The 12,190-nt window shown below is 42.0% G+C and overlaps 1 protein-coding gene across 1 annotated transcript in view; it reads right to left on the bottom strand.

The window, feature by feature from the left end:
- Positions 1 to 12,190, bottom strand: part of LOC121271821 (protein FAM131A-like) — a 77,523-nt gene that overhangs the window by 12,909 nt on the left and 52,424 nt on the right. Inside the window, exons 3-4 of the mRNA XM_041178116.1 lie at positions 6,413 to 6,506; positions 1,926 to 2,108 (exon numbers count right to left, since the gene is read on the bottom strand). Of these exons, the coding sequence (XP_041034050.1) occupies positions 1,926 to 2,108; positions 6,413 to 6,506 (277 nt within the window). The remainder of the gene's footprint in view (positions 1 to 1,925; positions 2,109 to 6,412; positions 6,507 to 12,190) is intronic.

Below are 12,190 nucleotides of genomic sequence, written 5' to 3'. Positions count from 1 at the left end.
ATGGCGAGCAGCCTTTCCGAGGCTGCCAGGGCCTCCTTTATACAGGTCGCCATTGGGCCTGGCGACCCGAGCACGCCCACCACTACCCGCCCACTCCTGCTATGCATGGGGGCTGTGAAGTATGCTGGAAGGGCCTTAATTGGCCCGCCCACGTAAAATTGCGGCGCGGACCCGATTGTGAGCGGCGATCAGGTTTGCACCTGACCGTCCACCTCCCCACCAACCAGAAAATTCAGCCCGATATGTTAGATAGACAACAAGAGTCATCAAATTCCATAATCATTGAAACCATTACACTTAAGCCTGATCTTGTCCTCATCTGATGTTCATATAACTTCACTTTCCAGCAGCAGTTACTGGATGCTGAAGACAATCAAGAAATTTGGTTGATTTACCCACCCCTGCCTGACACTGAGGCCAGTTATATAATCTCCTCTCCAACTGCATCCTTAGATGCAATCAGATAATTTAGCACAGATTAGCTATTTAGTTTGAATGATTTAGTGCTACACTGAGCAATGCCGTAATCCACCAGCTAAGTCATCAGGAGAAGCAAAGTCCAGTTTCGTGAAAATTATGATGGGACTCGAAATTGAGATGGAATTTTGTAGAGGCAGCTGAGGTTTTGGCCACCGGCTGGAAAGCCATGTGTTGCGACTTTTCGGGAAGGCCTGCCGCATCATCTGCCAATCAGGGACTTGACAGGACAGCAGTGGGTTTTGCCTGGGATCAAGGACCCCAGTGCAGAAGTCTCATTTGCCAAGAGCTGCCGGCCAATCAGAGGCCGGCAACTTTATTGAGTGGCAGCAACCCCCGCTCCCCCCCACCCCACCATCCGAGAAGGCAGTGGCTGCTGCAGGTACAACACCCACCGGAGGCCTAGGATCACCTTGGATGCTGGGCCAGCAGGGAGCGATGGGGTCACAGGGTAGGGGTCAGCAGCAAGGACGAGGCGATAGCTCTCACCGGGACCACCCTTCCTAATGCTGGTCCCAGGACAATCCCGGAAAACCTGGAACTGTTGGTCACCCTGCCCACTGAAACGATTTCCACTGGCACAAAAGAGGTTCAGAAGAGATCCAGCAGAGGATCACCCTCACCTCCATAATTGATACCTTTGTCCACAGTAAAGCTCTTGCATTCGCTTCAATTCTAGTTATTCCCTCTGTTATAGCCCTAACTATTAATCTGAAGGGTGCATAATTGGTTTAGCCACACGTCACTATGGCTAGAATACATCAAGGAATAATGGACCTCAACCTCCTAAGCTAAAACTGCCTATCACTCCAGGGTTATTCTGGAGAACAAAGGTATTTTGGTGGATCATTTCATCATATGTTCAGATGAACTTTTCAAATGAAAGCGAGACTCGAGTTGAGCAGTACAAATGAGAAACTATGGTTATTTCCCATCAGCACCCAAATCTAAGCTGACACAGCGCCGAGGAATTGCTGCATTGGTAAAATGTCTTCTTTTGGATGAAATTTCAAACTGAGATCCCACCTGACTGTTCAAGTCAATTCAAAAAAAGGTCTGTTGGCATCTTCAAAAAAGTGGAAAAATTTAAAAGGGCAGATAATTAAAGATCAGTTACTGCACTTAAAAAGGACATTTTCTGAAGTGACACTAAACCAAGTCAAATAATTCAGCTAATTCATTCTACCTCTTCCCACTACTTACAAAATTCTCACACCATACATGTCACTTTGTCTCCTTATTTATCTTTCTACAAGTGCTTTGGGATCAGTAATCGACACAGGCTGACAGCAGCATTGTCATTGATAATGCTCATCAAACACATGACATTCACAAATATACATTGCTTTTACCACAAAGGATCAAGCAGGTTTATTCAACATGTTTTTGTGGGACTGGCACATTGAATGATGCACATATTTAATGGATGGGCTTAAAAGTTAATTTACCTGCTGCAAATCTTGCTTCCTGTTCTCCTTCACTTAAGTCTGAGTAGGAATTGAAATCAATCTCAAGAGTCATTGGCGACTCCATAGGCTTACACCAGCCTTTCCACTCAATGAGGTGAGCGACTCGGCCCTGAGCCATGGCTGTGGGTTTAGTTACATGGTCTTTTACAACCTGTGAGAAACCTGAAAAAATAAAAAGAAATTGGTTTAGAAGAAGGGACATGAGGAAAATAGGATTATTTTGAATATGTCATAAAACAAATAAAACATTGTCACTGTAAAAAAAAATTATTTGGTAACGCAGTTAAACCTAGGTAATTGGAGCGAAGTAAAATTAAGTGAAATTAAAAGGTGTACACAATCCTGAGTTAAATTTGGAGCTAAAATGTGTGCAAGAATTGTAAAACTATCAGCACAAACTCCAAACTAACTATTCAATTTTAGTAATTAATCATCTTTATTCCCTTATTCCAGTGAATTTCCTACATTACAACAGTGACTATATTTCAAAAGTGCTCCATTGCTTACAAAATGCTGTGGGGTGTTCCGTGATTGTGAAAAGTGCTGTATAAATACAAGACTCTTCTTTGAGCTGGCTTTTAATTCCTTTTTGGAAAACCTAACATATGAACATACAAATTAGGAGCAAGAGTAGGTCACTCAGCCCCTTGAGCCTGCTCCGCCATTCAATAAGATCACGGCTGATCTAATTGTAACCTCAACTTCATGTTCCTGCCTCCCCCAATAACCCTTTACCCCCTTCCTTACTAAGAATCTATCTCCTCTGCCTTAAAGATATTCAAAGACTCTGCCTCAACCACCTTTTGAAGAAGAGAATTCTAAAGTCGTACAACGCTCTGAGAGAAAAAAAATGTCCTCACATTTGTCTTAAATGGGTGACCACTTATTTTGAAACAGTGACCCCTAGTTCAAGATTCTCCCACAAGAGGAAACATCCTCCCCACATCCACCCTGTCAAGACCCCTCAGGATCTTATATGTTTATCAAGTTGCCTCTTACTCGTCTAAACTTCAGCGGATACAAGCCTAGCCTGTCCAACCTTTCCTCATAAGACAACCCACTCATTCTGGCTAATAATTTAATAAACCTTCTCTGAACTGCTTCCAATGCATTAACATTGGATAAGGAGAAGAATACTGTACATAGTACTCCAGATATGGTCTCATCAATGCCCTGTATAACTGAAGCATAACCTCCCTATTCTTGTATGCAATTCTCTTGCAATAAATGATAACATTCTATTAGTTTTGCTAATTACTATCTGCACCTGCATATTAACCTTTTGTGATTCAGGTACCAGGACATCCAGATTCCTCTGCATCTCAGAGCTCTGCAATCTCTCTCCATTTAGACAATATGCTTCTTTTTATTCGTCCTGCCAAAATGGACAATCTCACATTTTCGCACATTATACTCCATTTGCCAGATCTTTGCCCACTCACCTAACCTATCCATATCCTTTTGTAGCCTCCTTATGTCCTCTTCACAACTTACTTTCCTTACCTATCTTTGTGTCATCAGCAAATTTAGCAACCATACCATTGGTCCCTTCATCCAAGTCATTTATATAAATTGTAAAGAGTTGAGGCCCCAGCACTGATCCCTGTGGCACACAACTCATCGCATCCTGCCAACCGGAAAATGACCCAATTATGCCTACTCTCTGTTTCCTGCTAGTTAGCCAATCTTCTATCCATGCCCATATCCATGCCAATTCCTATATCACGAGCTTTTATTTTCCGTAATAACCTATGATGTGGCACCTTATCAAGTGTCTTCTGAAAATCTAAGTACATTACATCCACCTGTTCCTCTTTATCCATAGCACATGTTACTTCTTCAAAGAACTTCAATAAATTGATTAAACATGATTTCCCTTTCATAACACTGATGAACACTGTTGATTCTGCCTGATTGCCTAGAATTTATCTAAGTGACCTGCTATAAAGTCTTTAATAATAGCTTCTAACATTTTCCCTATGACAGATGTAAAGGCTTATAGTTCCATTTCTGTCTCCCTCCCTTTTTGAATAAAGGAGTTATATTAGCTATTTTCCAATCTGATAGAACCCTCCCTGAATTTAATAAATTTTGGAAAATTAAAACCAACGCATCAACTATCTCACTAGCCACTTCTTTTAAGACCCTGGGATGAAATCCATCAGGACCTGGGCACTTGCCAACCTGCAGTTCCAACAATTTGCTCAGTACCACTGCCCTGGTGATTGTAATTTCCTTGAGTTCCTCCCTTCTTTCCAATTACTGATTTACAGCTATTTCTGGGATGTTACTTGTATCCTCTATGGTGAAGACCAATGTAAAATATCAGTTCAATTCATCTGCCATCTCCTTACTTTCCATTATTAATTCCAAAGACTCACTTTCTACAGGCCCAACACTCATTTTGTTAACTTTTTTCTTTTTAAAATATCTACAGAAACTCTTTCTATATGTCTTTACTTTTCTAGCTACCTTTTACTTGTACTCCAATTTTTCTCTCCTTATTAATCTTTTAGTTATTCTTTGCTGTTTTTTATATTCTCTCCAATCTTCTGACCTGTCACTCATCTTTGCTCAATTATATGTTTTTCTTTAAGTTTGATACTCACTTTAACTTTTTTAGTTAACCACAGAAGATGGGACCTCCCCTTGGAATTTCTCCTTCTCTTTGGAATTTATCTATTCAATATATTCTGAAATACCCCCTTAAATGTCTGCCACTGCATCTCTATTGACCTATCCCTTAATCTAAATTGCCAGTCCATTTTCGTTAGCTATGCTTTCCTGCCCTCATAATTGCCCTTAAGTTTAAAATACTAATCTTAAACCCACTCATCTCACCCTCAAACTGAATGCGAAATTCAGTCATGTTATGATCACTGCCATCTAGAGGTGCCTTCACTATGAGGTAATTAATTAACCCTATCTCATTGCACAATACCAGATCTAGTATAGCCTGCTTCCTGGCTGGCTCCAGAACGTGCTGATCCAAGAAATTATCCCGGAAACATTCTTTGAATTTGTCATCTACGCTAGTTTTTCTTGTTGAAAAAAGTACATTCTCATATTAATTTAAACACTAAGCTAGCATGTGTCATTGTGTGAACAATGTCATGTACACAGAGGAGTTAGCAAGCATCCTAATAAGCAAGTGGGGCCAGTTTCCAAACCAGGACCTCAATGCAACAGATGCTGCTTGTAAACAATAGGGGAAGCCAAAGACCCAGCTGAGCTCTCCAAGTCTTGGCTTCACCATTACTGAAGGCAGTTGAGAAATGCTCAATGTGCCTTTGATGTCTGGAGATCCAAAGTATAAAATGATAAACATACAAACATGAAAAAAAGGTGAGCAATACCATATAAAGATTCTAACAAAACACTGTTTCAGAACCTAGCCCTCAAATAAATGATTCATATTCTGAATTTTCAGGGATTAGGTTTTATTTACATTCCAGGAGAGAGAAATATTATTCAGAACATATAAAGCAAGTTTAGTTCATATTTAATGATGGATATTGTGTAGCGTTCTGCAGCTGATGCACAGTTGTCTGTAAATGGTGTGTCCCTTTAAGACCACATAATCGGTTTTATCTGTGCATTGTAGACATTATTTGCAGGTTAACTGCTTTTAAGCTGACCATAAGGTCAAGATCAGAAAAAAACCTGTCAGAAACAAGTAGCTTCTTTCTTTGTTTTAGTACTTTTTTGCAGTCTGGTTAATAGGTGAGCAAATGGTGTACGTTGCTACATTCGGCTAGATAGAGTGGGATCCTGTAAATGGTTCTTCCCTATCCCACCACCCCCATTTCTCTTTTTGTCGTTGATGTGATTCCTGAAGTCAATTAGAAGCTATTTTCTGCACTGGGGAACTTACCCTGATACTTGATAGATTCCTTTTTGTAAAAAGGTGTGACATAGAAATTTGCACATATTAAAGTAATTCCATCTAAAAATGTATATGTGTTTTTTTTTATTTCTATTCTATCTGGTTTTCATGGTAATTTCATGGTTGGTAATTCACCTGAATATTATAGTAGTTTATTGGTGGATTTATGTCCAATTATCTTATGGTTACATAGTGGATTTGACAGTCTGGGAGGATGCTGGATATCTCTATTAGGCCAAGTTTTCAGAAGAATTTGTCCAGATTTCCTGAAGGTGTAGAATTGGATAAGCATTCAATTCCTTGAGAGTCCAGTGGGTTAGTTCAATGGAGGGGATGGGCTAAAAGAGGGTGTATTCAAGTTTCCTGATTCTTCTGGCATCTATTTCTCTTGTTCCCAAGCTGTGTACCCACACCACCCTTTTCAGCATTAGTATAATCACTGAGAACATTTTTCATATGTCAGGGGTACTGCATACACAAATTATTAAGGACATATTTATCTGTTTGTTTGCGCTTTAGAAAATCCAGATTTTAGATCCTATAATTCCGAAGAGTGGGTTTATTATTAATGCACACAAACCATGCAAAGATGATCTTGCAAGTGCAGCAATCTCCTGGATCGTAAGTGCGCGTCTTGATTTCGGTAACATTTCAATAGTGTCCTCAACATTTACCTGAAAATATAAAGGACAATCTGTGAGTACTCAGATACAGAATCTTCCTTCTGAACACGGCTGTCTCTACTTCATCAGTAATAAAACATGCCTAAGTTTAGTTTGCTCCCTGCCTCTGAAGCAATACACTTTATAAGTCTGAATAATTTAATCTGCTTTTTGTAGAATTTTTTTTTGTAAAACTGTACATATCAAGTTGTTAATTTTTATAACTGAGGCTGGACACATCTCAGATGATTTATATGTGGCCGTATCTCCTGAAAGTTTTTCTGCAGGAAGTATATTTCCTGTGATTTTGGTCAAACATCAAAAAGCAATAGCACGTATAGGAGATTACATCAGCATTCGTTCTGCAATCTCACCATTATATTAATTTAGTTTAAAAATAAAGTTCCACTTTGTGCTTCTGTCTAAGCTATTCACTTGACTGGTGTAGTGCAAAAAGAAAGTGTGGCTTTTTAAATGTAGCTTTTTTAGTCATCCAGTTATTAAGTAAGCTTTCAGTATGACTTTAACATCTGCAGGGGTAACTAACGGTTTTAAGCAATCACAGGTCATTTTGTTAGCGGTATAAATGTTTCCTCAAATCAAAAAACATTCCATGTACATGCATGGTAATTCATTTGTAACAGTATGAGTGAGATCAAATCAGTACAATATCATAACCTATACAGATTTATAGAAGCCATTATCTTTTATGATATTTTGCAGTGATTCCACAAAAAACAAGATCCATTAAGAGAAACAATTGGATAAAAGCATATATGCTTCTTGCATACTTCTTCACAACCAGTTCCATCATATACAATTGTTTCTCCCCTCACTGCTGCTACCACCTGTCATAATGATAACTGTTGTGCAGCACTGTTTCAAATGCCTTTTGGAAGTCCATGTACACCCATCAAAAGCATTGCCCTCATCAACCCTCTCTGTTACTTCTTTGAAAAACCATAAAAGAAACAAGTTAAGCACGATTTTTCCTTAAGAAATCCATGCTGGCTCTCCTTAATTAACCTGCCTTTGTCCATATGACTATTAATTCTGTCTGGAATTGTAGTTTCTAGAAGCGTTCCCCACCACCAAAGTTAAACTGACTGGTCTGGCTTATGAAGAAGAAAGAAAATTCAAACAAAACAATGATGACTTGCTTTCAATACGGTACAGGAGGGATGTCATAATGATAACCAAATATATTTGGGTACTTGAGTTGTACTGTATCATGTTGCATACTGATGAAGGTCAACCAAGGTCAGATGGCACGTGGTCAGAAGTTAGCTAACATGGCGGAATAAATCATGTGATACCTGTAGCTAAAATCTGTGACTTTTGAGTGTTGTTCTTTCAGCCTGAGATGTGACACCACTCTTCCACCAGTCCTGCTATTATTCTGACTAAAGCACCATTAGCCTCCTGTACAGGGGTTGTCATGTGCAATATAAGTTTTTTAAGCACATCACCAGCCCACCCCACACTATGATATCTGAATACTTGGCTCTCTCACCAAAGAATCCGTTCCAGTCACTTACCTCCATTTCTAAGCTCTAACTAACTCTATTTTTATGTTAGATATACTTCACACTGCATGACAATAAGTGAATGATCTAGAAATTCCTATATCATTTGGTAACCCAAAATATTATAACCATATGTCCATTCCATAAATGACCAAAGACAGCCAGCCTTATTTTGAAATCTTGTGAAATACTTGATCTTATTAAATCTTTTCTGTAAACATTACTAGTGGTTGTTAGAAGTTGCTGCTGCAGCATTCAGGGGCACCAGCAGCATAGCTCCATTGAGAGGAGCTGCAAAATGCGACTGCAGTTTACAATACAAGAGCAGATGAAATAGGAGTAGGCCATTCAGCCCCTCGAGCCTGCTCCACCATTCAATAAGATCATGGCTGATTTGATTGTGGCCTTAAATTCACATTCTTGCCTGTCCCCCATAACTATTGATTCACTTGCCAATCAAAAATCTGTTTAATTCAACCTTGAATATATCAAATGAGCCAGCCTCCACTGCTCACTGGGAAAGAGAATTCCAAACACTAACGACACTCTGAAAGAAGAAACTTCTCCTCATCTCCATCTTAAATGGGAGACCCTTTATTTTGAAATAAAGCTCGCCCAGCTCTGATTCCTCCAGGAACAGAAATAGCCTCTTAGCATCTACCCTGTCAAGCCCCCTCAGAATCTTATAAGTTTTAGTAAGATCATCTTTCATTCTTCCAAACTTCAATGAGTATAAGACCAACCTGCTCAATCTTTTCACATAAGGCAAACCCCTCATCCCAGGAATCAGCCTATTGAACCTTCTCTGAATTGCTTCCAGAGTAAGAATATTCCTTCTTAAGTAGCTGGACCAAAACTGTACACAGTACTCCAGGTGTGGTCTCACAATGCCCTGCACAGTTGTAGCAAGAATTCCCTACTTTTATACTCCTTCCCCCTGCAATAAAGGCCAACATTCCATTTGCCTTCTTAATTACTTAATGTACCTCCTAACTTTTTGTGATTCATGTACAAGAACACCTAGGTCCCCTATACCACAGCATTCTGCAGTCTCTCTTCATTCAAATAATATTTTACTTTTCTATTCTTCCTGCCAAAGTGGACAACCTCACATTTTCCCACATCATACTTCATCTGCCAAATTTTTACCCACTCACTTAACCTATTTATATTTTGTTGCAGATTCTTTGCATCCTCCTTGTAACTTGCTATCTATCTTCATATCATCAGCAAATATAGCTACAATACAGTCAGACTCTTCATTGGCAGGGGTATTGAGTATAAAAGCTGGGAAGTCATGCTGCAGCTGTATAGAACCTTGGTTAGACCACACTTGGAATATTGCATGCAATTCTGGTCGCCACATTACCAGAAGGATATGGAGGTGTTGGAGAGGGTGCAGAGGAGGTTTACCAGGATGCTGCCTGGTCTGGAGGTTATTAGCTATGAGGAGAGGTTGGAGAAACTCGGATTGTTCTCACTAAAGCGACGGAGATTGAGGGGTGACTTGATAGAAGTTTACAAAATTATGAGTGGCATGGACAGAGTAGATAGTCAGAAGCTTTTTCCCAGGGTGGAAGAGTCAATTACTAGGAGACGTAGATTTAAGGTGAGAGGAGAAAACTATAGAGGAGATGTGCGGGGCAAGTTTTTTACGCAGAGGGTAGTGAGTGTCTGGAATTCGCTGCCAGAGGAGGTGGTGGAAGCAGGTACGATAGTGGTGTTTAAGAGGCAGCTTAACAAATACATGAATAGGATGGGAATAGAGGGATACGGACCCCAGAAGTGCAAAATGTTTTAGTTGATGGGCAATATGACCCCCATTCTAACCTGTCTCTCTCTGAACTTACTGCACTCCATTCTCTCAGGTCCAACCCTGACATTGTCATCAAACCCGCTGACAAGGGTGGTGCTGTTGTTGTCTGGCGCACTGACCTCTACCTCGCGGAGGCTGAGCGTCAACTCGCAGACACTTCCTCCTACCTCTCCCTGGACCATGACCCCACCACTGAACATCAAGCCATTGTTTCCAGGACTGTCACTGACCTCATCTCCTCTGGGGATCTCCCTCCCACAGCTTCCAACCTGAGAGTCTCCCAACCTCGGACGGCCCGCTTCTATCTCCTACCCAAAATCCACAAACAGAACTGCCCCGGTAGACCGATCGTCTCAGCTTGTTCCTGCCCCACAGAACTCATTTCTCGTTATCTTGACTCCCTTCTCTCTCCCCTTGTCCAGTCCCTTCCCACCTACATCCGTGATTCCTCTGACACCTTACGTCACATCAACAATTTCCAGTTCCCTGGCCCCAACCACTTCCTCTTCACCATGGACGTCCAATCCCTCTACACCTCCATCCCCCACCAGGATGGTCTGAGGGCCCTTAGCTTCTTCCTTGAACAGAGGCCCAAACAATCCCCATCCACCACTACTCTCCTCCGTCTGGCTGAACTTGTTCTCACACTGAACAATTTCTCCTTCAACTCCTCTCACTTCCTCCAAATAAAAGGTGTGGCTATGGGTACCCGCATGAGCCCCAGCTATGCCTGTCTCTTTATGGAGTATGTGGAACATTCCTTGTTGCAGTCCTACTCCGGCCCCCTTCCACAACTCTTTCTCCGGTACATCGATGATTACTTCGGTGCCGCTTCATGCTTTCGTCAGGACTTGGAAAAATTTATTAATTTTGCTTCCAATCTCCACCCCTCCATCATTTTCACGTGGTCCATCTCTGACACTTCCCTTCCCTTCCTTGACCTCTCTGTCTCAATCTCTGGTGATAGACTGTCCACCAATATCCATTACAAACCCACCGACTCCCACAGCTATCTCGACTACAGCTCCTCACACCCCGCTTCCTGTAAGGACTCCATCCCATTCTCTCAGTTCCTTCGCCTCCGTCGCATCTGTTCCGATGATGCTACTTTCAAAAACAGTTCCTCTGACATGTCCTCCTTCTTCCTTAACCGAGGTTTTCCACCCACGGTCGTTGACAGGGCCCTCAACCGTGTCCGGCCCATCTCCCGCGCATCCGCCCTCACGCCTTCTCCTCCCTCCCAGACCATGATAGGGTCCCCCTTGTCCTCACTTATCACCCCACCAGCCTCCGCATTCAAAGGATCATCCTCCGCCATTTCCGCCAACTCCAGCATGATGCCACCACCAAACACATCTTCCCTTCCCCCCCCCCCCCCTCACCCCCCTTATCGGCATTCCGTAGGGATCGCTCCCTCCGGGACACCCTGGTCCACTCCTCCACCACCCCCTACTCCTCAACCCCCTCCTATGGCACCACCCCATGCCCACGCAAAAGATGCAACACCTGCCCCTTCACTTCCTCTCTCCTCACCGTCCAAGGACCCAAACACTCCTTTCAAGTGAAGCAGCATTTCACTTGCATTTCCCCCAACTTAGTCTACTGCATTCGTTGCTCCCAATGTGGTCTCCTCTACATTGGAGAGACCAAACGTAAACTGGGCGAGCGCTTTGCAGAACACCTGCGGTCTGTCCGCAAGAATGACCCAAACCTCCCTGTCGCTTGCCATTTCAACACTCCACCCTGCTCTCTTGCCCACATGTCTGTCCTTGGCTTGCTGCATTGTTCCAGTGAAGCCCAACGCAAACTGGAGGAACAACATCTCATCTTCCGACTAGGGACTTTACAGCCTTCTGGACTGAATATTGAATTCAACAACTTTAGGTCGTAAGCTCCCTCCCCCATCCCCACCCCCTTTCTGTTTCCCCCTTCCCTTTTTTTTCCAATAAATTATAAAGATTTTCCTTTTCCCACCTATTTCCATTATATATAAAAAAACCCCCACTAGAGCTATACCTTGAGTGCCCTACCATCCATTCTTAATTAGCACATTCGTTTAGATAATATCACCAACTTTAATTTTAACACCTATGTGTTCTATTGTACTATTGTCGTTGACATCTTTTGATGATCTGCTTCTATCACTGCTTGTTTGCCCCTACAACCACACCACCCCCCCCTCCACCTCTTTGTCTCTCTATCTCTCCGCCCCCCACACACACACCTTAAACCAGCTTATATTTCAACTCTTTCTTGGACTCGAACGCAAGTTCTGTCGAAGGGTCATGAGGACTCGAAACGTCAACTCTTTTCTTCTCCGCCGATGCTGCCAGACCTGCTGAGTTTTTCCAGGT

Source organism: Carcharodon carcharias, chromosome 2 (genome assembly GCF_017639515.1).
Source record: "Carcharodon carcharias isolate sCarCar2 chromosome 2, sCarCar2.pri, whole genome shotgun sequence".
Classification (NCBI taxonomy): Eukaryota; Metazoa; Chordata; class Chondrichthyes; order Lamniformes; family Lamnidae; genus Carcharodon; species Carcharodon carcharias.
This window is presented reverse-complemented; position numbering and strand designations above follow the sequence as displayed.